This window comes from Hemitrygon akajei, chromosome 3, assembly GCF_048418815.1.
Source record: "Hemitrygon akajei chromosome 3, sHemAka1.3, whole genome shotgun sequence".
NCBI lineage: Eukaryota > Metazoa > Chordata > Chondrichthyes > Myliobatiformes > Dasyatidae > Hemitrygon > Hemitrygon akajei.
The window spans coordinates 26,298,549-26,326,232 of NC_133126.1; the positions used below are offsets into that span (position 1 = coordinate 26,298,549).

Consider the following 27,684-nt stretch of genomic DNA (forward strand, 5'->3'; position numbering starts at 1 on the left):
TTTGGGACACTTTTAAAGCGTATATATGTGGACAGATTATCTCTTACTCTGTTGGTCTGAGAAAACGCATTAAGAAGGAAACTCTTTTATTGGTTGATAAAATTAAAGAGATTGACAAGAAATATTCGATCACTCCTAGTAAGGAGCTTTACAAACAAAGGGTTGAACTTCAAACGGAACATAGTTTATTACTTACATCTCCGATTGAAAATCAATTAATGAAAACCAGATCTGATTTTTATATACATAGTGATAAATCGGGTAAACTGTTAGCTAGTCAGTTGAAGAATGTTTTGGTTAAACGTCAAATCACTAAGATTCGTCAGCAGAATGGGGATTTGACAGTTAACCATGATGAGATAAATAAGTCATTTCAAGACTTTTATACCTCCCTGTATCAATCTGAATTCCCTCAGGAACATAATACCATGTGTGATTTTCTTGGGAAATTGAATTTTCCAAAATTATCATCCGATGATCTTTCAATATTAGATACTCCTATTACGGATGCAGAAATTAAAGGGGTTTTTCCCTCAATGAATTCTGGGAAAGCACCAGGTCCAGATGGGTATACTGCAGAATTTTTAAAATGTTTTTCCGCTACTCTTTCTCGTTGGTTATGCAGGGTTTTTGAAGAAGCAATTAGATTGGGGAATTTGCCACAATCTTTTTATAGAGCTTCCATTTCTTGAATACTGAAGAAAGATAAAGACCCTACTGACTGTGCATCCTATAGACCAATATCTTTATTGAATGTAGACTCCAAGATCTTTTCCAAGTTACTGGCTTCCAGGCTGGAGAAGGTATTACCCCAAATTATTTTGGAAGATCAAACCGGTTTTATTAAAAATCGCTATTCTTTTTTCAATGTTAGGAGATTACTGAATATTGTTTATACTCCTTCACATAGCACTTCAGAATGTGTCATTTCATTAGATGCGGAGAAAGCATTTGATAGAGTTGAATGGTCTTACTTATTTTATGTGTTGGAGAAGTTTAATTTTAGTCCGACATTCATATCTTGGATTAAACTGATTTATCACACTCCAGTAGCCTCGGTGTTTACTAATAATCAAAGATCTCCCTTTTTTCGTTTATTTCGGGGCACTAGACAAGGCTGTCCTCTTAGCCCATTACTATTTAACATTGCTTTAGAACCTTTGGCAATTGCCATCAGAGAATCACAGGATATTTCGGGTATTAATCGTGGGACAGATATTCACAAGTTATCTTTGTATGCAGATGATTTATTATTATTCATTTCTAACCCTGAGAAATCTATTCCAGCAGTTCTATCATTGTTGGCTCAATTTAGTGAGTTTTCTGGGTATAAGTTAAATCTTATTAAGAGTGAATTGTTTCCTTTGAATAGACAGGTCCCATGTTATGGAAATTTACCTTTTAAATTAGTTAATGACTCTTTTATTTACTTAGGGATTAAAATCACAAAAAACCATAAAGAATTATTTAGGGCTAATTTTTTACCCTTAATTGATCAGATTAAATGCTTGTTTACTAAGTGGTCACCATCATCTTTATCTCTGATAGGTAGGATTAATACTATTAAGATGGTTATTTTACCTAAGTTTTCATATATATTTTTCAAGCGGTACCAACTTTTATTCCGAAATCTTTTTTTACTAATGTTGATTCAAAAATTTCCTCATATATATGGCAGAATAAAAATTCCAGGTTAGGTAAAATATACTTACAGAAGACAAAGAAGGAAGGTGGGTTGGCATTACCTAATTTCAGATTTTATTATTGGGCAGTTAATATTAGATATTTGTTATGTTGGTTGAAAGACTGGGATGAATCTTTTGGCCCTCATTGGGTGAGTTTGGAAATTAAATCGGTACCAGGTTATGCTCTGGGTTCTATTTTAGGGACTTCTCTCCCTTTTGCTCTTTCTAAATTGCCGAAACGAATTGACAACCCGATAGTTAAACATACTTTACGTATATGGTTTCAATTTCGGAAATTTTTCGGGTTGACTCAATTCGTTTTAAATATTCCTATTGTATCTAATTGCTTTTTCCACCCTTCAATTATAGATCAAGCTTTTTCGGCTTGGAAAACTAAGGGATTACTAAGATTCTCTGATTTATTTTCGGACAATTGTTTTATGTCTTTTGAGCAATTATCTAATAAATATAATTTGCCTAGATTTCATTTTTTTAGATATTTACAGATTAGACATTTTTTAAGTACGGTACTTCCTACGTTTCCAAATTTTGTGTCTTCAGATATTTTGGAGAGTTTGTTTGAATTAAACCCTTTTCAAAAAGGGCTTATATCAAAACTTTATAATATAATTATGAAGATACGTTCAGAGCCCCTTTATAAGACAAAAAATGATTGGGAAAGAGAGCTTAATCTTATTATTCCTATTGAGAATTGGGATAGAATTCTTCAATTAGTTAATACATCATCTATATGTGCCAAACATTCATTAATACAATTTAAGGTCGTACATAGGGCCCATATGTCTAAGGATAAATTAGCTCATTTTTATTCTTATATAAACCCTATTTGTGATAGATGTCAATTTGAAATCGCGTCTTTAACTCATATGTTTTGGTCATGTCCGCTTTTGAAAAAATATTGTAAAGATATTTTTGATATTATCTCTGCGGTATTGAACATCGATTTACAACCCCATCCTATTACCGCAATTTTTGGTTTACCAATGATGGACTCACTTCATTTATCTTCTTCCGCCTGTTGAATGATTGCATTTCTCACTTTGATGGAATTGGAAGGAAATTAATCCTCCCACTGTATTTCATTGGTTGTCTCAAACTACGTTATGTTTAAATTTAGAAAAAATTATAAGTGGTGTATTCGATACTTCTATTAAATTTGAAAAGATATGGAGACCATTTATTCAATATTTTCATATGATGTAATATGACCCTGTTCCAAGCTTATTTGATTTTCCAGCTTTAATCTTATTTATGTTGAGAGGATCGGAGTTGACGACACTGATGATTATGTAGTCTTGTGAGATATTATAAACAGCCCTTTTTTTTTCTTTTTCCAGTTTTTCTTTTTTTTCTTTTTTTTGCTTTTTTTTCTTCTTTATTAGCTATTCGATTAGTAGTTTAGTTAATTTTGCAAACTTTTTTTTCTTTTTTCTGTTTTTTTATATCATATATTATGAAATACCTAGATTTACCTTGTTCATACATATACTGTATGGTTCATGTTTTGGGAAAACTCATTTATACTGTAATCATTGCTTATGTATTCTTTCATGTGCAAAGGGAATTTGTATGCTTGTAATCCCTTTATTAATATATCAATTGTATTTTGTTCATATTATTATTAATAAAAAGATTGAAAGAGAGAGAGAGAGAGAGAGAGAAGTATTTACCAGATGAAAAATTTTACTCCATTGATTATCTGAAAATAACTCTTGAAATTCCAATTCCCAGGTAGCTTTAATTTTATCATCAGATATCATTTGTAAATTCAATAACCATTTACAAATTGTAGCTATTGATCCTTTTTGGAGTGGTTTAACCTGGAAGAAGGTATCTATTATATTAGATGGATAAGTGGAGGGATAATTTGGAAGCAAAGTATGTAAAAAAATCCTAATTTGTAAAAGACATTAAACAATCCCCTACAAACAAATCTGAAAATGTTATTATTCCTTTGGTTTTCCAAATTAAAAAAGCCTGATCTAAAATTGATGGTTTCAAAAATTGTTACGATATATTTTACTAGAAAGGACAAAATTATTTAATTCAAAAAATCTGTGAAACTGAAACGAAATTCTTAATGTATGTTTAATAATAATAGGATTAAGGTCTTGTCTACCAAACTTAGGGAGCAGAAAAGGTAGAGGAGCTCCCAGTAAAGAGGCCAAGGAATACCCCTTCACCGAGTTTTTCTCCAATTCCACCCATAAAGGATAGCCATCTATGTCTGAATAATGAATCCAACAGGTAACATATCAAATAACTTTGTTGTTTTTAAGCCATTCCTGTGTAGCTTTGGTTTTATGCTTGGGGACATTGTCTTGCTGGAAAAGAACTCTTCTCCCAAGTCACAGTCTCTTGCAGATTGCATCAGGTTTTCCTCCAGGAATTCTCTGTATTTTGCTGCATTCATTTTACCCTCTACCTTCACAAGATTTTCAGGGCCTGCTGTAGTGAAGCATCCCCACAGCAAAATGCAGCCACCATCATGCTTCCTGGTAGGAATGATGTATTTTTGATGAAGTGCATTGTTTGGCTTATGCCAAACATAGCATTTAGTATGATAGACAAAAAGCTCAATTTTGGTTTCATCAAACCATGGAACTTTCATCCAGCTGACTTCAGAGTCTCCCACATGCCTTCTGGACTGCAACAACACACCAAAGTTTCTAAGACAGCACTTTCTAGACCCACGACCACTAACATCCAGAAGGACAAGAACAGCAGATATCTGGAAACACCATCATTTGGAAATACCCTTCCAAGTCACTCACCATCGTGACTTGGAAACATATTGCTGTTCCTTCATTCCTTCATTGTCACTAGGTCAAAATCATGGAATTCCCTCAACTAACAGCACTGTGGGTGTACCTATACCTCAGGGACCGTGGCGGTTCAAGAAGGCAGCTCATCACCACCTTCTTAAGAGCAACTAATGATGAGCAATAAATGCTGGTTTAGCTGGTGACTCCCACATCCAATAAATTTTAAAAAATTCTTGCTCAGATTTCGTATGAGATTTTTTTCAACAGTGGCTTTCTCTTTGCCACTCCCCCACAAAGCTGTAACTGGTGAAGTACACAGGTAACAGTTGTTGTATGTGCAGTCTCTCCCATCTCAGCCACTGAAACTTGTAACTCCTCCAGAGTTGTCAAAGGTTTCTTGGTGGCCTCCCTCACTACTCCCCTTCTTGTACAGTCACTCAGTTTTTGAGGGTGACCTGTTCCAGGAAGATTTACAGCTGTGCCATATTTCCATTTCTTGATTATTGACTTAACTGTACTCCAAGGGATATTCAGTGACTTGGAAATGTTCTTGTATCCATCTCCTGACTTGTATGTTTCAATAACCTTTTCGTGGAGTTGCTTGGAGCTTTCTTTTGTCTTCACTGTGTAGTTTTTGCCAGGATACTGACTTACCAGCAGTTGGATGTTCCAGACATAGGTATATTTTTCACTACAATTAATTGAAACACCTTGACTGCACACAGATGATCTCCATTTAACTAATTATCTGACTTCTAAAACCAATTGGCTACACCAGTGATGAATTGGTGTGTCATATTAAAGGGGGTGAATACATATGCAATCAATTATTTTGTGTTTTATATTTGTAATTAATTTAGATCACTTTGTAGAGATCTGTTTTCACTTTCACACAAAAGAGTCTTTGTTTCGGCCCGAAACGTCGTCACTACCTCCTCCCATAGATGCTGTCTGGCCTGCTGAGTTCTGCCAGTATTTTGTGTTTTTAATTAGAGTCTTTTCTGTTCATCAGTGTCAAAAAAAGCCAAGGTAAATCCACTGTGATTCAATGTTGTAAAACAATAAAACATAAAAACTTCCAAAGGGGGTGAATATTTTTTGTACGTACTGTATGTGTTTCTTGGGGTCTGTTAAGGCACTTAAAATGCAAAAGAAACAAATTGTTCTCATACCAGCTAAGTGACACAAAGTAGACAATTGACATGGTGGTTCCATTTGATAGAACCATAGAACCATAAAACATTACAGAACAGAAAAAGGCATCTTGGCCCTTCTTGGCTGTGACGAACCATTTTTCTGCTTAATCCCACTGACCTGCACCCGGCCCATATCTCTCCATACACCTCTTATCGACATACCTGTCCAAGTTTTTCTTAAATGTTAAAAGTGAACCCACATTTACCACTTCATCTGGCAGCTCATTCCACACTCCCACCACTCTCTGTGTGAAGAAGCTCCTCTAATGTTCCCTTTAAACTTTTCCCCTTTCACCCTTAACCCATGTCCTCTGGTTTCTTTCTCCCCTAACCTCAGTGGAAAAAGCCTGCTTGCATTCACTCTATCAATACCCATCATAATTTTATATACCTCTATCAAATCTCCCCTCATTCTTCTACACTCCAGGGAATAAAGTCCTAACCTATTCAACCTCTCTCTGTAACTCAGTTTCTCAAGTCCCAGCAACATCCTTGTAAACCTTCTCTGCACTCTTTCAACCTTATCAATATCCTTCCTGTAATTCAGTGACCAAAGCTGGACACAATACTCCAAATTCGGCCTCACCAATGCCTTATACAACCTTATTGATGTCAGAGGTAAGCATTTTACACTGATTGGTGAGTGTGTGGAATACACTGCCAGCTAGATACATTAGGGAGATTTAAGAGACTCTTAGAGATATGGATGAAAGAAAAATGGAGAGCTATGTAGGAGGGAAGGGTTACATTGATCTTAGAGAAGGTTAAAGGGTCGGCACAACATTTTGGGCTGAAGAGCCTGTAATGTAACAGATCAGTACAAACAGATCTGTTATGTTCTATGTTTGTTGGCTAGAAAGAAAGTGTGTTTAAATATCACAGCAACAGCTCTTCTGCAAGCAACTCCAGGGGTTTCACATGAATCAGTCCATGGTGATGATTACATAGGATTGTGCAACAATTACTGCTGCCTTGTGCAAAACTCTACATAATGAATTAATTTGTTTTTGGTGGTTGATACAAAGTTTATCAGGGCATCAGCAAACTCCCTGCAAACTCAGATACTGTCTACTTCAATGTCCTATTGGAAAGTGAAGGAGTAGATCACAAAGCCACTCAAGTCTGTTTCTTTGTTCAATAATGTAATGATACAGGTTCTACAATAACTTCCCCTCCTTATGTGCATTCTACATTGCTACATTCTCTCCAGGCAACCAGAGGACAATGCACAGGAGATGCTCAGATGAAGTGCTTTTCAATTGCAGAAAAGGAAGGATAAATACAATTTTTAAAAAAAAGTCATGATACTGGAGAAGAAAAGGCCCAAGGGGCTAATTAGCCTAATTTTGTTTCTATCTTCCACAAAGATCAAAGGGATTGTTGAATGGTAGTGGGGACACACCAGTGATCTTCTCAGTAGTTTTTAGTATCTTCTGTAAGGTCTTGCAGTTTCCATACCACACAACGATGCAGCCAGATAGGAAACTCTCAATGGTGCTCTTGTTGAAAGTTATTAGAATGGAGGTGAGGAGCCTTACAAAGATACATAACATAAATGACATGATGACCATCGCAATGGACAGCTAAGTGGCAGCAGTTGGAACATTCAAGGTGATTGATTAGACTGAGCAAAGTGCAGTTTTAGAAAATACTGATACAAGGACTGTGCAGGGCAGTAATCAAATTTCACAGAGATTTAATAAGCGTTTAAATAAAGATTGTAAAGAGCTAATGATTACCTTTATCTCTCACATATACTTTGAAACATCGAAACATACAGTGAAATGCATTGTTTGCATTGATGACCAACACACTTGGGATCTTCTGGTCTGGGGGCAGCCCACAAGTGTTGCCATGCATGCCAATATAATGGTGCCAACGTAGCACGTCTAAGACTCACTAACCCAAATTTGTATGTCTTTTTGGAACGTGGGAGGAAACTGGAGCACCTGGAGAAAACCCATACAGTGATAAAAAGAATGTACTCACTCCTTACAAACAGTCATGGAAATTGAACCCTAACCGCTAGTGCCAGAAGTAGTGTTAACCACTACGCTACCATGCCACCTCGCAATTAACACATAATATGGAAACATGCTTTTTATCAGAAATAACAGTGAATTCCTTCTTACCTTTTCGATTTCTTGTAAATAAAGCAGCGCTATGTCACCAGCTTTCTCATAACATGTAATTATTTCTTGTTCGGGATCAAACTGAAGATCACTTTGTGATGATCCTGATGAAAGCAATTTTTCCAGACACAGTCCTAATGAAGAAGAGAAAAATGCTTAATCATATTTGCTAATTTAAAAACTAGACTGAATATGAATCACAATAATTACTGCAAGGTAATGTTGCAGCACTATAAAACTCTGGTTAGACCACACTTGGAATACTGTGTTCATTTATAGTCACCATACTATAGGAAAGCTATGGAAGCTTTAGAGCAGGGGTTCCCAACCTTATTTATGCCATGAACTAATATCATTGAGTAAGGGGTCCATGAACTCAGGGTTGGGAACCCTTACTTTAGCACTGAGGAGATTTACCAGGATGCTGCCTGGACTAGAGTGCATGCCTTATGAAGAGAGGATGAGTGAACTAGGGTTTTTCTCTTTGGAGCAAAGAAAGTTGAGAGGTGATTTGATAGAAGTGTACAAGATAAAGAGAGCCAAGATTTTTTTCCCCCAGGCTGGAAATGGCAAATACAAAGGGACATAATTTTAAAGTGATTGGGGGAAAGTGAAGGGGGATGTCGGAGAGTGTGGGTATGTGGAACTTCCTGCCAGAGGTGGTGTCAGAGGTATAAATAGTAGGGGCATTTAAGAAACTCTATATATTGGCACATGAATGATAGAAAAATGGAGGAATATTAGGAGGAAAGAATTAGATTGACCTTAGAATAGGTTAAAAGGTCAGCATAACATTGTGGGCTGAAGGGCCTGTACTGTATGGTCTATGTTCAACGTACACCATAAATTCAATGCCATGACCCAAGATTTGATTGGTAACATTTAGTACTCACACTAACATAAGTTATGATTGTTGTCAGACATGGTGTTTAACTAAGAAACATGGCGTGGCTGCGCATGATTAATAACAACCATTTATCAGCTTTATCATCGAAAATATATCCCATTTCTTCAACAATGTTCAGAAGGAAATGAGCACAAAGCCAGATGGAAAATATGAATAAGGTTAAAGGAAATGTATAGCTTCTTACATCTCTTTTGCAGGACATACTAAAAACTAAACTGACCAACAGATCACAATCAGTAAGTGTGGGCAACAATAAGTATGGGCACAGATAAGATAGGTGGTGTTGTGGATAGTGAAGTAGATTTTCAAAGCTTGCAGAGAGATTTAGGCCAGTTAGAAGAGTGGGCTGAAAGATGGCAGATGGAGTTTAATGCTGATAAGTGTGAGGTGCTACATTTTAGTAGGACTAATCAAAATAGGACAATCATGGTAAATGGTAGGGCACTGAGGAATGCAGTAGATCAGAGTGATCTAGGAATAATGGTGCATAGTTCCCTGAAGGTGGAATCTCATGTGGATAGGTTGGTGAAGAAAGCTTTTGGTATGCTGGGCTTTATAAATCAGAGCATTGAGTATAGGAGTTGGGATGTAATGTTAAAATTGTACAAGGCATTGGTGAAGCCAAATTTGGAGTATTGTGTACAGTTCTGGACACCGAATTATAGGAAAGATGTCAACAAAATAGAGAGGGTACAGAGGAGATTTACTAGAATGTTACCTGGGTTTCAGCACCTAAGTTACAGAGAAAGGTTGAACAAGTTAGGTCTTTATTCTTTGGAGCGTAGGTTGAGGGGGGACTTGATAGAGGTATTTAAAATTATGAGGGAGATAGATAGCGTTGTCGTGGATAGGCTTTTTCCATTAAGAGTAGGGGAAATTCAAACAAGAGGACTTGAGTTGAGAGTTAAGGGGCAAAAGTTTAGGGGTAACATGAGGGAGAACTTTACTCAGAGAGTGGTAGCTGTGTGGAACAAGCTTCCAGTAGAAGTGGTAGAGGCAGGTTCGATTTTGTCATTAAAAAAAAAAATTGGATAGGTATATGGACAGGAAAGGAATGGAGGGCTATGGGCTGAGTGCAGGTCAGTGGGACTAGGTGAGAGTAAGCATTCGGCATGGACTAGAAGGGCCAAGATGGCCTGTTTCCGTGCTGTAATTGTTATATGGTTATAAGTGTGAGGTGGTTCATAACGCAGATAAATGTGAGGTGGTTTATAACCCAGATAAGTGTGGGTGGTTCCTAATACAGATAAATGTGAGGTGGTTCATAACCCAGATAAATGGGAGGTGGTTCATAACCCAGATAAGTGTGAAGTGGTTCATTTTGGTAGGTCAAATATGATGGCAGAATATAGTATTAATGGCCAGACAGCGTGGAGGATGGCAGTGTGGAGGATCAGAGGGGTCTTGGGGTCCGAGTCCATAGGACACTCAAAGCTGCTACGCAGGTTGACTCTGTGGTTAAGAAGGCATACGGTGCATTGGCCTTCATCAATCGCAGGATTGAGTTTAAGAGCCAAGAGGTAATGCTGCAGCTATATAGGACCCTGTTCAGACCTCACTTGGAGTACTGTGCTCAATTCTGGTCACCTCACTACAGGAAGGATATGGAAAACATAGAAAGGGTGCAGAGGAGATTTACAAGGATGTTGCCTGGTTTGGGGAGCATGCCTTATGAGAATAAGTTGAGTGAACTCAGCCTTTTCTCCTTGGAGCGATGGAGGATGAGAGGTGACCTGATAGAGGTGTACAAGATATTGAGAGGCATTGATCGTGTGGATAGTCAGAGGCTTTTCCCCAAGGTTGAAATGGCCAGCACATGAGGGCATAGTTTTAAGGTGCTTAGAAGTAGATACCGAAGAGATGTCAGGGTTAAGTTTTTTACGCAGAGAGTGGCGAGTGCGTGGAATGGGCTGCCAGCAGCAGTGGTGGAGGTGGAAATGATAGGGTCTCTTAAGAGACTCCTGGATGGCTACATGGAGCTTAGAAAAATAAGAGAGCTATGGGTAAAGCCTAGGTAGTTCTAAAGTAGGGACATGTTTAGCACAGCCTTGTGGGCCAAAGGGCCTGTACTGTGCTGTAGGTTTTCTATGTTTCTAATATCTCTGTCATGATTATCCTCAACACGGGTGCTCCATAAGGTAATGTCCTTAGCCCCGTACTCTACTTCCTATACACTTATGGATAGATCTGCCCTATCTACAAGTTTGCAGCTGATGTTATTGTTGTAGGCTGTATCTCAAATAATGATGAATCAGAGTACAGGAATGAGATATAAAGTCTAATGACATGGGGTCATGATGACAACTTTTCCCTCCATGTCAGTAAAGTGGAAGAGCTGGCTTTGACTTCCGTGCACAGGGGCAGTGCACAGGCTCCTGTCTACATCAATGGTGCTGTAGTCAAGAGGGTTAAGAGATTCTTGTTCCTAAAATGAACATTATCAGAGCATGCCCGGGTCTAACCATGTTGACACCATGACCAAGGAAGTTCCCCAGCACTTTTACTTCCTCAAGAATCTAAAAGAATCTGGCAACCCCTTTGACTGTTACCAATTTTATAGATACACCATAGAAAGTACCCTATCTGGATGCATCCAGGCTTAGTATGACTCTGCACATGACCTTAAGAAACTGCAAAGTTGTGGACACACCTCAGCTCATCACGGAAACCAGCCTCCCCTCTAAGGATTCTGTCTATACTTCTTGCTGCCTGTAATAATCAAAGACCCACCCAATCAGGACATTCTCTCTTCTCCCCTCTGACATCAGGCAGAAAATATAAAAACCTGAAAGCACATACAACAAGACTCAAAGTCAGCTTTTATCCCACTCTTATAAGACTACTGAATGGTTTGCTGGTATGATAAGGTGGACTTTCACCTCACAATCTACCTTGATATACTTTGCTCCTTATTGTCTACCTGCAATGCACTTTCTCAGTGACTGCAATACTTTATTCTGCATTCTGGTATTATTTTCCCTTGTACAACTTCAGTTCACTGTTGTAATGAATTGATCAGTATGAACAGTATGCAAGACAATATTTTCTTATGCCTCAGTACATGAGACCATAATAAACCCATTTACCGTACTAATTTACTAATTTAAATTACTCTTTGTTTGAATCATAGTCACTGTCATAATGTAAAAACCAGCACCAACACACACATAGCAAACTCCCACAAATAACAAATAACATGCATATGTTTTGAAATATGTCGAGCACCTCTACTCCAACCACTGTAACAGATGGGATCTCCCAGTTGCCAGCCATTGTAATTCCATATGCCATTCCCACATCGACATATCTGATCACGGCCTCCTCTGCTGGCAAATTGAGACTAGATGCAGATTAGAGGAACATCACCTCATATTCAGCTTTGGTAGTGCCCAACCTGATGAAATGAACACTGATTTCTCCAACTTTTGGTGACCACTGTCCTGTCTCCGCCTTTTATCCCCTTATCTCACTGGCCTCCATCACCCCTTCTCTTTCCCCTCCCCTGCCCTCTCAACCTGTCCCATCACATACACATTCCTCCCTCTGCTTCTCCTCTGTACGTCCTTCCCTCACTCCATGGTCCGATGACCTTTACTATCATATTCCATCTTCTTCAGCCCTTTGTCACTTTGACCTATCACTTCCCAGATTCTTCCAGCATTTCCTTTCTCCCACTCTCACTAGCCAATCACCCCCCCATTTTCACCTGGATCCGCCCTCCCCTTCCTCCCACCTTTTATGCTCGCTATCTCCCTCTTTCTTTCCAGTCCTGATGAAGGGTCTCGACCGAAAACACTTTTCCTCCATAGATGCTGGTGACCTGCTGAGTACCTCCAGCATTTTGTGTGTCGCTGCAAGTGATTTGAAATGTTTTCAGTAATCTCCTTTGCTTTACCATCTGCCTATTTTTGTTTAAGCTCTCCCTTACAAACACCTGTTCAATCAGTTTGATCAATGTTTAACAATAATATCCTAACAATAAATTAAACCTTCTTTGCCCCTCAATGCCATATTTCTTTTTGCTCAAAGCTACAGCTAACTCCATTAAATGACCTACAAATCAGCTTTCAGTCGCAAGAACTGAGTTTTGTACATTTTTAAAGATTAGCTTTATTTATCACGTACGTTGAAACATCGAAACGTACAGTGCAACGTGCCGTTTGCATCAACGTTAACAAAGTCCAAGGATTGTGCTGCGGCAGCCCGCACCATCACACTTCCACTGTCAACAAAGCATGCTCATAACTTTCTAATCCGTATGCCTTTGAAATGTGGGAGGAAATCGGAGTGCCTGGTGGAAACCCACACAGTCGCGCAGAGAACAGACAAATGTTTTGACTGACTGTCGTTCATCTTTTCTCTTTCACTTTTCTGTTCCAGTGGTTGGGTAATGTTTTCAGATTACTATGCAAACCATCTAACATCTCCTCTGACAACCAGTGTACCCTCAGAGGGTAATTTACCCAGCACTCTGCAGGTATTGGGTGTCCTTGAAAAGAGTCATAGAGTCATAGAACATGACAGCACAGAATCAGGCCATTTGGCTCCTCTACTCCATGCTAAAATATTAATCTTCCTACCCCCACAGACCTGCATCTGGAACATAACCCCTCCACACCCCTCCCATCCATATACCTATCCAAATTTTGTTTAAGTATTGAAATTGTACCCATATTCACCACTTCCACTAGTAGCTCATTCCACACTCTCACCACTCTCTGAGTGAAGACATTCCCCCTAATGTCCCCCTTAAACATTCACCTTTTACTTTTAATCCATGACCTCTAGTTGTAGTATCACCCAACTTTAGTGATAAAATCCTGTTTGTACTTACTGTATCTATATCTTCATAATTTTATATACCTCTATCAAATTGCCCCTCAATTATCTCTGCTCCAGGAAATAAAGTTCAACCTTTCCCTATAATTCATGTCCTCAAGTCCTTCCAACATCCTTGTTTGCTTGTGTCATACACCTGGGTGTTCCCTTCAGTTACCTGATGAGGTACCCATAGCCTTTGGCCAGAGGCAGATGTCATCAGGTGGTGCCCAACCTTCAGAGAGAGTTTCAACCCTTAACCACTACACTCTCTAGGCCTTCAGCAGTGGTGGCCAACTGCCAATCTGCTCCTGACTTCCAGCTCAACTCCTCTCGCCTGCTCCATATCCAACAAGAGGCTCTTTCTGCTTCCTCCCCTATCCTGCGAGCTGCTTGGTTCTTGCTCTTTTCATCAAGGCCCATGCAGACAGAAACCTCCATGTTGACCTTGCCAGGAAGCCTCTACAGCCAATCTCCAAAGGGAACAGCCACGTCTGCCATCTTTCATCCTTGCACTCCTAGACTAAGGACTGGTATTTTGGGGCCTTCCCCTTGTGAGCCTCCTTGCATCCTTCTGCCCTTGGTACTGTGAGCTTCACCAGGATGATTTTCTTGTCTTCGGTGGACCACAGGACAATGTCTGGTTGAAGTGTGGTTTGCACCACCTCTGGGAACTGCAGTTCCTCCCCACATCAACCCTCATCTCCCATGATCTGGCAGTTTGCAGCGGACTGGATTTAGGCCTCTTTGATATGACTGATGTGGCTACTTCCTTGATGAAAATGACTGCCTGTTTGCCTCCCTGCCAGCTGGTCTCTTTTTACACCTCTCCCACTCCACAGTCTCAACAAGGGACAGCAAGACCTTGTCGTTGCGCTACTTATACCGTCTTTATGTTAAAGCTGCTTTGCATCCTGACAGTATGTGTGCCAGTGAACCCCGCTGACCACAAAGCTTGCAGTTAGGGTGCTCTCTCAGCCCCCATGTGTACAGGCTGTAACGGTGTAGGGACAGTGTCCACATTTTAAATCTTTTCTGTAGGTAGGTAACCCAAACTGCACACGATACTTCTAATTAAGCCTCACCAATGTCTTATTCAATTTCAAGATAACATCCCAACTCCTGTACTCAATTCAATGATTAATGAAGGCCTTTGTGCCAAAAACTTTCTTTATTACCCTTTCTACCTATGACACCACATTCAAGGAATTACAGATCTATATTCCCAGATCCTTTTGTTCTACTGCCCCTCTCAGTGTCCTACTACTCACGGTGTAAGACCTACGGTACCATAGTTGGTCCTCCCAAAGTGGAACAACTCACACATTTCTGCATTAAATTCCACTCGCCATGTTCAGCCTATTCTTCTAGCTGATCCAGATCCCACTGCAAGCTTTGGTGGTCTTCTTCACTATTGTCTTGGTGAACAATCTTGGTGTCATCTGTAAATTTGCTAATCAAGTTTACCACATTATTATCCAGATGATTGATATAGATTATAAACAACAGATTCAGCACCGATCCTTGTGGCACACCACTAGTCCAGGCCACCAGTCAGAGAGACAACCATCTACAACCACTCTCTGACTTCTCCAGCAAAGCCAATGTCTAATCCAATTTACAACCTCATCTTGAATGCCAAGTGGCTGTTCAGTGGATCGTGCCTCACATTATGACCCAGGCCTTACTGTGGCAAATCACACCAGGCCTAGAACACACTTCAGGCCAAGATTTCGCTGCTGAAGAAGCCATTCTCAATCTCTCTAAATCGGCTCGGCGCTTAGAGCGATCCACCCTCACAACCGGGTTAGTTGGATGGGCATCGGAACTGCTCTGTCTCATCTTTCCTGCCTGAATTGTTCACTTCAAACAGCATGGCTCCAACTCCCAGTGCGTCGATTTTGCAGCACACCAGAAGGGCACATCTTGCAAATTTACTTTGCCTTCGCTCGCCTCTTCATTGTTCACGATGATAGTTTACCATAACATACTTCTTCAAAAAAGTGTTATCAGTTATGTTTTTAATCAAATTTCTTTGCTTTCAAACTACCAGCCAGCTGTCTCATGCCTTTGGTAGCACCATCTTAAACCAGAAGCCAGTTTAATCACTATAATCACTAATGCAAAGTGTTCCCCTACATAAGCTTCTGTCACCTGCCCAGTCTCATTCCATAATAATGGGAAAGTTTCTTCCTTCAGGCCACTGGGCTTCTGAACTACCTGCTGTATCGCATTCGAAGTGTCATCGGTTCATTTGTTCCATACCCTACAAATCTTAATTTATGTATTTTACTTTATTTATGCATAATTCATTTGTAGATTTTATCCTTACTTTCCAAAGTTATTGTGTGTTATACTTGTGTACTATTGTGCTTTACACCCTGGTCTGGAGAAACGCCTCGTTTGACGGTATGCATGTACATAGTTGAATGACAATAAATTTGACGTGACTTGACTGGAATAGATCTAGTATCACACTCTCTTTTGTGACTTTTATGCACTGATTAAGGAAACACTCCTGAACTCATCTGACAAACTCTTTACCATCTAGCCCTTTTAAGTATGGGAACCCTTATCAAAATCATCTACTATCACAACCTTATATTTCTTGCAACGATCTGTGTTCTCTTCAAATTTGCTTCTCTAAATCCCATGGACTGTTGTGTGGTCTGTAATATAAACCCATTAATGTGGCCATACCTTCCTTATTTCTACCCATAAAGCCCAACTAGATGAGCTCTCCCATCTGTCCTGACAGAGCACTGCTGTGACATATTCCCTGACTAGTAATGCCATGTCTAAAACACAAAACCCCAGAACACTGAGCTGCCCCTCTTGGCCTTTCTGCAACCACGGCCCACTAATGGCTACAATGTCAGAATTTCACATGCTGATCCATGCTCTAAGCTCACCCGCCTTTCCCACAATACTCCTTGCATTGAAATATACACAGCTCATTAGACCCACCGTGCTCAATCTTTTGATTCATGACTTTGTATGTAGGCTTAACAACATCCTTCTCAACAACCTCTCCACTATCTGTTCTGGCACGCTTGTTCTCATTCCCCTGCAACTCTAGTTTAAACACCACCCCCCTCCCCCTATATAGCACTAGCAAACCTTATTATTAGTCTCCCTCCAGTTCTGCTGCAAACTGTCCCTTTCGTACCAGTCCCACCTTCCCAGGAAGAGAACGCAATTATCCAAAACTCCGAAGCCCTCCCTCCTGCACCATGTTAAACTGTATATTATCGTCCTATTTCTGGCTTCATTAGCATGTGGCAGGGCTGGCAATCCTGAGATTACAACCAAGGAGGTCCTGTCTTTTAACTTAGTCCTGTTTATTATTTATTGTAATGCCTGCACTGCTTTGCGCACTTTATGCAGTCCTGGGTAGGTCTGTAATCTAGTGTAGTTGCTGTGTGTTTTTTTTTTTCTCTGTGTTGTTTTTTACATAGTTCAGTCTAATTTTTGTACTGTGTCATGTAACACCATGGTCTCATTTTTACTACGTACTGTACCAGCAGTTATGGCCAAAATGACAATAAAAGTGACTTGACTTGACTAAACTCGCTGAACTCACTTTACAGGACCTCATCACTCCTCCTAACCATGTCACTGGTACCGACGTGGACCACAACCTCTGGCTGCTAACCCTTCCACTTAAGATTGCAGTGGATTTGATCCGAGCTGTCCCTGACCCTGGCACTTGAGAGGCAACATGCCATCCAGGAATCTTGTTCTCGTCCACAGAAAATCCACAACCGATTGACAGATGACACAATAGCCACTGCTCTACATACCATCCGTACACATCCAGAGAAGAAGGATGCTTTTGTGAGAATGCTGATCTTGGATCCAGGCTCAACAAGTAGCTCAGAGACCTCGGCCCTGACCCTGCCTTGAGCAGCTGGATCCTGGACTTCCTGTCAGATTGCCAGCAGGTTGTAAGAGTGGGGTCCCTCACCTCCAACCCTCTGACTCAATACAGGAGCCCCTCAGGGCTGCGAACTGAATCCCCTTCTTTACTCCCTGTATACCCATGACTGTATTGCCACCCACAGCTCCAATCTGCTAATTAAATTTGCCGACAACACTACATTAATTGGCCTTATCTCAAACAATAACGAGGTGGCCTACAGGGAAGATGTCATATCTGACACAGAGGTGTCAATAAAACAACCTCTCCCTCAATGTTGCAAAAACAAAGGAGCTGGTTGTGGACTACAGGAGGAATGGAGATGGGCTAACCCCTATTGACAGCAATGGATCTGGGGTGGAGATGGTAAACAGCTTCAAGTTCCTCGGCATCCACATCACTTGAAGATCTCACGTGGCCTGTACACACCAGCTATGTAGTGAAAAAGGCACAACAGCGTCTCTTTCACCTCAGACGGTTGAGGAAGTTTGGTATGGGCCCCCAAACCCTAAGAACTTTCTACAGGGGCACAATTGAGAGCATCCTGATTGGCTGCATCACTGCCTGGTATGGGAACTGTACCTCCCTTAATCTCAGGACTCTGCAGAGAGTGGTGCGGACAGCCAGCACATCTGTAGTTGTAAACTTCCCATGGTTCAGGACACTTACAAACAGAGGTGTATAAAAAGAGCCCGTAAGGTCATTGGGCACCCAAGCCATCCCAATCACAATCTATTCCAGCTTCTACCATCTGGGAAGTGGTACCACAGCATAAAAGCCAGGACCAACAGGCTCCGAGACAGCTTCTTCCACCAGGCCATCAGACTGATGAACTCACGCTGACTTGAGTGTACTCTATATTACACTGACTGTTCTATTTATTATGAATTACTATGATTGCACACTGCACATTTAGATGGGATATGTAACGTGTATGTGATGGATGTAAGAAATAAAGTCAATTCAATTCAATTTTGTTTCCCTAACCAGAGAATCCCCTATCATTGCAGCTCGCCTCTTCTCCCCATTTCCTCTGAGCTACAGAGCCAGACTCAGTGCCAGAGACATGACTGCTGTCACTTTCCTTTGTTAGGTCACCACCCCCCCCCCCCCCCCCCCACAACAGTATCCAAAGTGATATGCCTCTTGTTGAGGGGAATGGCCATAGGGGTACTCTGCAATGGCTGTCTATTCCCTTTCCCCTCCTAATGGTCAATCAGTTACCTGTGACCTGCACCTTGGGTGTAACTGCCTCCCTGTATATCCTGCTATCAACCTCTCAGCCTATTGAATAATCTGGAGTTTATCCAGTTCCAACTCCAACTCCTTAACAAAGTCTGTTAGAAACTGCAGCTGGATGCACTTCTTCTTTGTGTAGTTGTCAGGACAACTGAAGATCTTCCTGCCTTCTCATGCCCCCCCCCCCCAAAGAAAATGCCACTATCCTGCTTGCCATCCCTGCTCCTCTAAATGTGCAATAAGGAAAAAAAGGATAACTAACTAAAATAAATATCTACAGCTGATGCCTAAATGAGCCAATGCCTCAACATGCCACTCTAACATTGGCTTACCCCCACAATGGCCTTTCTGCTTAAAACTATCTTTATTTTATTGGACTTTGCCAAGTGCCTAATTATGTTGCAATCCAAAGTCTCCTCAGGAATTGTGGCATGCAAGATGTGTGAACGTGTGACAAGCCATTATCTCCTGAGTGATTGTAACATGGTGCATATGTTCCAGGACTAACAATCCACAGACCTCAAGTTATTAATATTAATATAAATCTCACCTTGCAGTGGGAGAATTAAAATTCTTGGTTTGCCGAAGGTGAGTCTGGAGACAGCGTAAATATACGTGGGGGAGGTACCAATGAATAGGAAAATGAGACTATACGACAGGAGCAGGATTAGGCCATTCAGCCTATCAAGTCTGCTTCACCATTCCATCACAGTTGATTTATTATTCCTCTCAACCTGCGTTAACCTTTAGAGACTCCTGCACAAGGCCTCCCAAGTGCCTTTGCATCTCTGATTTCTGAATTCGCTCCCTATTTAGAAAATAGTCTACTCACTTATTCCTTCTACTAAAGTGCATGACCATACACTTCTCTACCCTGCATTCCATCTGACACTTCTCTGCCTAATCTTCTAATCTAATTTGTAAGCATTAGTAACATTAAGCCTAACACAAGCTAATAACACATCACTTGCTGAAGGAGTTCTTATTATATGATGTGTTTGATACATTATATTGGACACTACGAATTCAATTACAAGAATTTCCACTTGAATTCTTTATGAAGTTTGTTTACAGATTGGAGAACGGCAGATTGTGATGTATCCCAGGGGTCAGTGCTATATTAATAGCAGACATGGAGGAGTAAAGTTTCCTAATTTGTCCAGCTTCTTCCCCTTTGCCATCAGATTTCTGAACAATGCATGAACTCATAGACACTTTCTCAAACTGTTTTTGCACTAATTATTTCATACATAGGTGTATGAAGTGCCCAGGGAGGGGTAGGACCTCTGGTAAAAGGGCTTATCTTGTCCATTCCGAGGCAGATCACTCACCTTTGGACCCCACCAGACACACATATATATTGTACATACAAACATGCATACAGTATATACATACACCCACACAAATATTTCCTACTGTAATTTTTCATGTACTGCTCTGTACTGCTGCCACATCAACAAATTTCATGGCATAAGTCAGTGATACTAAACCAGATTCTGATTCTGATATATAAACAGGAGGTGTAGTGAATAATGAGCATAATAATAAACTGCACGACGACATAAGTAGGCTGGAAGAATGGTCAGATGTTGGGAATTAACAGTAACACAGAGAAGTGTCTGTACACCCTTTGGTAGTGTAATTTACAATGTAAAATAATAGAATTAAAGCTACCAAAAAAATATTTTAAGGAGGGTGATAAATTCCCAACTGACAGCAGTGGATGTTAAATGATTTACTGAGAGTCATAACACCTTGTAGACTCAGTGCTTAAAAATACACTGACCCTCACCCATAGTACACCTCTCCTTGAAGTTATAACCCCAGATGATCAACTAGTTACATATGCTATAAAGATTAAAGATTAGGCTTTATTTGTCACATGTACATTGAAACATTGAAATACAGAGTGAAATATGTCATTTGGTTCAACGACCAACATAGCCTGTAGGTGTGCTGGGCAGGCCACAAATGTTGCCATGCTTCCAGCGCCAATGTAGCCTGTCCATAGCTTACTAACTCTAACGTATGCATTTTTAGAATTTAGAAGGAAACCAGATCATCTGGAGGAAACCCACATGGTCATGGAGAGAACGTACAACTCCTCACAGAGAGCAGCGGGAATTGAACCCTGTCAGTGATCAATTCAATGTTGTATTGATCACCATCGCTGTAAAGTGTTATACTAACCACTATGCTAGCATGCCACCATATCGTAAAACTATACTCACAAGAAAGCTGGGGGATGTCAGAGAGTGGGAGGTCCATGGAACTCACAGCCTGGGTGTGGGGTGGGGCAGGTGGTATAGGCAGATATATTAGGGACATTTAAAATACTCTCAGATAGCCATGTGAATAACAGAAAAATATGGAAGGCTCTGCAGCAGGGAAGGGCTAGATTGATCTTACAGTAGGTTCCTAAGTCAGTATGTAATATTAAGAAGTTAGCATCTCGTAGGCTGCTTGTGACCCTGACTATTTTTTTAAAGGTCATAGCAGCTATGAGCTTGAGAAAAAGAGAATAAATGCACAAATGCTTTCCCATAAGATAAGCTGAGCAGGTGACAGCATCCTTGGTATGTGATCTGCACTTAACTTTAGTGTTGCTTAGGGTAACCTGATTATTTGCTGTGAGAAACTTATTGTGCCTTGTATTCCTTATGGCACCTGCAAGATAAGCATAAAAAAGAAGTGACTATTTCTAAGGGCAGCAGGCTTTGGATGGTAAGCCTGTGCCTGTCTGCATCCAGACATAGTAGCAATTAAAACTGTTATACAAACAATTTATGACTGATAAAGTTAACAATACTCACCTATAGAGAAACTAAGGGGGGGGGAGCAAACCCACATGTATCTGTGTATGTGACTGCATGATATAAAAAGAACTGTATTTGCTTGAGGAGGGGGAGACCCTCGAAGCAGCCTCCGAGAGAGAGTGTTTAAGGAGGGTTCTCTCAAGTAACTTGCTAATAAAGAGTTAAAGTTACTTTCACCGTAGTACGTGGTGTCTTTGCATCAGGTAGATCAAAAGAAATTTACAACAATTACAACATCATTCTATGTTCTAAATAATCTGACATACTGCTGATTTCTCCCCTCTACTATAGTTGCTGTCTGAACATAATTGTCTTCATAAATATATCACACTACATTATTAAGCATTAACTGTTAACAATAAACCTAACACAGGATAATAACACTTATCAATTACTAAAGGAGTTATGATTATATGTTGTGTTTGGTACATTATTAGATGCCACTAATTCAATTACAAGAATTTCTGCTTGAATTCTTTATAAAGGCTCTGTATCTTTCATCCTGTCTTGCATCCTGTGGTCCATCTGTCTCAGCGTAGATACCAAGCCTCCACTCTCCTCTGTCCTGCCATTCTCTGAAGTCACTGTGACACCATAACTGACTTTCCGTCTTTGCACTGTCTCCCATGTTTGTAATTCTATCATGATTATAATCCTGTCAAACCCTGGCAGCGCTATTTTGGGCTAAGATCAGGAAGTCCACACTTACTGTGTCATCTGTCACATGTCCAGAATCTCTGATCTGCCTTCACATTGTAACACAGTTCTTTCCAAGCATCCAGCTCCTTTGCTTAGTTCAGGCCTTTCAGTAGTGCCACTAACAACAAAAGCTTTGTAGACATTGAGCTCCTTTCCATACCTCAACACAGTCACATCTGCTGGAGCAGTACCTCAGTGCAAGATTTGACAGATGCTACCTTTTACATTAGTGGTCACCAACCTTTTTAAGCCCAAGATCCCCTACCTCGGCCTTAATAAAAGGCAAGATCAACCCTACTAAATCGGTTAGTCACACGCACGCGCACCGTGCAGAAAAGACTGGAAGTAAAACCCCGCAACCTGGAAGTAGAAATAATGTATGTACACCAGGGATCACCACCCCTTTTTGCACTGTGGACTGGTTTAATATTGACAATATTCTTGTGGACCGGCCGACAGAAGGGTGTTAAACACAACCGGAATACAGCGATACTCAAAGCAGTTTCCTTATGTCCAGTCTATTCTGCAATTTAGTTTACGTGGCTCTCAGCACTTAGCTTCTGTCCGCTTGCTCACGTTTTTTTTTGCTTAAAAAACTCAACGGGTTTGTCTTTAAGTGCAGGGTGCTTGGACTCAGGGTACCGAAGCAGTTTTGAGGGCTTCATTGCCTCATTAGGCAGCCTCCTGCCCGCCTGTCGCCAGACACCTTGGCCAGGTGTGGCTGGTCGTGGGTGGGGTGAGAGGACAAGGGCTGGAGGTCCCCATGCCAGGGCCGTGGTAGTCGCAGTCCAGAGAGCGACCGAGCGAGGAGTGCGACAGGACGTGCGCCCGCCCTGCTTGTAGGATCTATCGGCCGACAAAAGTTTGTATCAAGGGATGACTTTCAGTAGATCGCAGCAAGGTAGCTGCTCTGATACTTATGAAACCCTGAGCCTGAATTAGGTCATCTGCGAATATTTTAGCCCTGGGTTCCCCACGAACATTCAGTGTGCTGAACAAGTTTAGAGGCGGCACCCATCTGTCCACGCTCCAGGCCAGCAGCATCAGTACTTCTCGCCAGCCGGTTACCCAAGGCCAGCCAGTGATCCCTGGCACAAGGGTATCACTGTGTTTAGGCAACTGATGACCTTGCGTGTGTTCAAGTTCAACACTGGGCGTGACAGGGAATGTGGAAAGGTGCAGCTGACTCATATCATTTCATATCGCCAAATCATATCGTGTCCTCGTGGCCCGGTGGTTGGGGACCACTGAAGTACACTGTATAGTGTGTGGCGGGGGAGCTACACGCATGCGCACTGGGCAGAAAGAACGGAACTAAAACCCCGCAACCTGGAAACATTCTCTCAACAGTATTTGTGTATTTATTTTACTTTTTTTTCAGGATCTACTGGGAAAGTCTCAAAGATCAACCAATCGATCGCAATCGATGGGTTGGCAAGCACTATCTTGACCTACTGCATTCCTCTGCACTGACTTGTCTACATCACTTGCGTGTGGAGAAGATGATTATGCCGCCACCTTCGTTCTGCGGGCCTGCTTCCAAACTGTGCTGAGTGATGCTTTCCCTTTCTGAAGTGCCAGATCCATGCTGGCGTATATTCTGCTGGTCCTCTTTGTTGGATTAGGGTGTAAAATTGTACTTTCACTTTCTAGAGAAAGAGGTGGATACAGCCCAATCGATCATAGGAAAAGCTCTCCCCACCATTGAGCACATTTGCATGGAGTGCTGTCACAAGAAAGCAGCATCCATCATCTAGGACCTCCACCGTCCAGACCGTGCTCTCTTCTTGCTATTACCATTAGAAAGGAGGTACAGGAGCCTTAGGTCCCACACCACCAGACTCAGGAATGGTTACAAGCCTACAACCATTGGGTTCCTGAACCTGGGTGGATAACTTCACTCACCACAACTCTGAACTCTAAACTGATTCCTACAGGCTTTCAAAGACTCCACAACTTATAAGTCTACAACTTATGGTCTCAGTATTATTTATTTTTTATTTGCGCAATTTGTCTTCTTTTGCATATTGGTTGCTTGTCAGTCTTTATGTACAGTTTTTCTTAAATTCTTTATTTTCCTGTAATCGCCTGGAAGAAAATGAATCTCAAGGTAGTATATGATAACATAAAGGTACTTTGAAAATAAATTTACTTTCACTTTGACTTTTTTTCATATGATTGCTTGTATTTTTATCTAATCACCTATATACATGTAGTTGTTCAGTGCATTTTCCAGTACAGGCCTATCTAATGTATTTCTGTAGTTTTCTAGAAGCTACTTAGTCTTCTGTAGCAGGAAAATGCCACTTGAAACTGGCTATTTTATAGGTTAGTTGTTGTCACTGGAGTTTTTGTTATCTCTAGTCTGAGTATGAGATGACCAAGGATACTTTTTCATTTGTCCTTCTTTCTTTGTTCTTTTGTTCTTAAAACACAATAAAAATGCTTAGCAATAAGTTTTATACCTCATTCTTAACTTCCAAACAATTTTTGGAACACAAAAACATCAGGATCTAACACCTTCAATATTAACTTCAGCATTTTAAATAGCTTTCATTAAATTTTTCTATTTGCCATCCTGCAATGTGAGTGATCCACTGTGGAAAGGAAAAGCAAGAACAGAACACAGAGAAAGTGCAGTGTAAGCAGACAATAAAGTCCATAACCATAACAAGTTAAATTTTGAGGTCAAGGATCCATCTCATCATTTGATAGATAGATAGATAGATAGATACTTTATTCATCCCCATGGGGAAATTCAACTTTTTTTTTCCAATGTCCCATACACTTGTTGTAGCAAAACTAATTACATACAATACTTAACTCAGTAAAAAAAAATATGATATGCATCTAAATCACTATCTCAAAAAGCATTAACAATAGCTTTTAAAAAGTTCTTAAGTCCTGGCGGTTGAATTGTAAAGCCTAATGGCATTGGGGAGTATTGACCTCTTCATCCTGTCTGAGGAGCATTGCATCGATAGTAACCTGTCGCTGAAACTGCTTCTCTGTCTCTGGATGGTGCTATGTAGAGGATGTTCAGAGTTTTCCATAATTGACCGTAGCCTACTCAGCGCCCTTCGCTCAGCTACCGATGTTAAACTCTCCAGTACTTTGCCCACGACAGAGCCCGCCTTCCTTACCAGCTTATTAAGACGTGAGGCGTCCCTCTTCTTAATGCTGCCTCCCCAACACGCCACCACAAAGAAGAGGGCGCTCTCCACAACTGACCTATAGAACATCTTCAGCATCTCACTGCAGACATTGAATGACGCCAACCTTCTAAGGAAGTACAGTCGACTCTGTGCCTTCCTGCACAAGGCATCTGTGTTGGCAGTCCAGTCTAGCTTCTCGTCTAACTGTACTCCCAGATATTTAAGAGGCCTTGTTCAATAGTTTTATAAAAACAGGTCAGAAGCTCTTCTTGAACCTGGTGGTACGTGTTCTCAGGCTTTTGTAACTTCTGCCCAAAGGGAGAGGGGAAAGAGAGAACTTCCAGGGTTGGGAGGCACTTTATGCTAGCTGCTTTTCTCAGGGAGCAAGTAAAATATAGATAGTCAATGGACAGGAGATTTGTGTCCAAAGCTGTGTCCACATCTTTCTATAGTTTGCTGAACCTTCAGGTGTGGGTTTTTAGGCTCCTGTACCTCTTGATGACAGCGGTGAGAAGGGCAATGCTCAGATGGTGGGAGTCCTTAATGATGGATGTTGCCTTCCTGAGACATCACGTCTTGTAGATGTCCTCGATGGTGGCAAGAGCTGTACCTGTGACAGAACTGGGTAGGTCCAGCACTTTTTTGTATAGGAGTTTCTATACCAAGCCATGATGCAACCAGTCAGAATGCTTTACATGGTACATCTGTAGATGTATGTCAAAGTCTTTGAAGATATGCCAAATCTGCTTAAACTTCTCAGAAACAGAGCCACTGACGTGCCTTCTCTGTGGTTAAAGATTAAGGAATGATTTAATGCAAGCCACTCAAAAAACAGCACTTAAGATTGAGTAACTATAGAGAAACTATATCAGTAACCAAGGAAACAGGTTTACAGTGATTGGCAAATGAGACAGAGATGACAGTAGGAAACTTTTTTTTACATAACAGTTAGTTGTGATCTGGCACACACTGACGTGAAGGATGGTGAACACAGATTCGCAAGTAGTTAAAAGAAGGAACTGGCAAATACATTGAAGAAGAATGTATGAGGTTTTGTGGATGGAGTTGAACTTGACTGATCCAACTGACAGACAGCATGCCTATTAGCCACATCATTCTATGATTCCATCTCATTCCATTCACTTAGGCCAGTGTCGAAGTCAATGTATTATCAAAAAATGCATATGATACCATATATTACCATAAACTACCTTGAAATTTATTTTCTTGCAGGCATTTACAAGAAATAGTTTATGAAAAAATATACATAAGGGGTTTCCGGTGACATCATCGTTGAGAATGGCAGCTTAAGTCACTAGCTCCTCCGGAAAAAACGCGTATTAAGCCCCATTAACCCGTCAAATATAGTATTTTTCAAAAAATATTTGAAATGAAAAGAGGGGCAAGAATGGGTAAAAAGAACGGAAATAAAAAAAGCGACACTGCGGAGCCTGCGTCCGAGAGGAGAGCAGCGAGCGGCTCTCCGACCCGACCGCGTGCGAGCGAGGTGAGTGCTGGGCTAATATGTTCGAAATCCTGAAAGAAATAATGGAGGTCCAGAAAGATATAAAGCAGCAGCTTCGTGATATTAAGGCAGAGCTCGCCAGCGTTAATCAAAAAATAGCGGTGGCAGAGACTCGCATTGAGAAGGTGGAAGATCGCGTTCAAAACGTGGAACGGATACTGAGCAAGACAATAAAAATCATACATCATCATCTGGAGGGAAGATCACGGTGGAAAAATATCAGAATCTACAATGTTCCCGAAGGAGCGGAGGGCCCGTCTATGACGGAGTTTGTCGGAAAGTTACTGCGGGATGCGCTGGAGCTTCCCCTGGCTATGAAGCTGGAAGTCGAAAGAGTTCATTCCAAAACGTACCGGAGATAGAAAGCCACGATCAATTATAATTAAATTCCTTCGGTACAGCACCAAGGCGGAGATTCTACGAAGGGCCTGGGGTAAGAAGAGAGTGTTTTTAGAGGATAAATTAATATATTTCGACCAAGATTACCCCCCCCCCCGCGGTCCTCCTGAAACGCAAAGAATACTCGGAAGTAAAGCGAGTACTAAAGCAAAATAAGATTAGATTTCAAACTCCGTACCCTGCTAAACTTCAAGTGTTTTATGACAACGGGATGCAGTTGTACCAGACGGTGGAAGAGGCGACTACAGACATGAAGGCCAGAGGTTTGCCCGTCAGTGTCACCACAATGAGGGAAAGCCTGACTGAGGAATTATCCCGCTCCACTTGGGAAATAGTGCGAGAATCGAGAAGGCAGGAGACGGGAGGAGGCCAAGAGAAATATATCAGGAAGAGACCGGGAGTTTCCCA

General features: G+C 41.0%; 1 protein-coding gene across 1 annotated transcript in view; it reads right to left on the reverse strand.

Annotated features, from left to right (window-relative positions):
• ttc7b (tetratricopeptide repeat domain 7B) overlaps positions 1–27,684 on the reverse strand; it is a 470,560-nt gene that overhangs the window by 344,581 nt on the left and 98,295 nt on the right. The window contains exon 4 of the mRNA XM_073039387.1: positions 7,800–7,933. Coding sequence (XP_072895488.1) covers positions 7,800–7,933 — 134 coding nt within the window. The remainder of the gene's footprint in view (positions 1–7,799; positions 7,934–27,684) is intronic.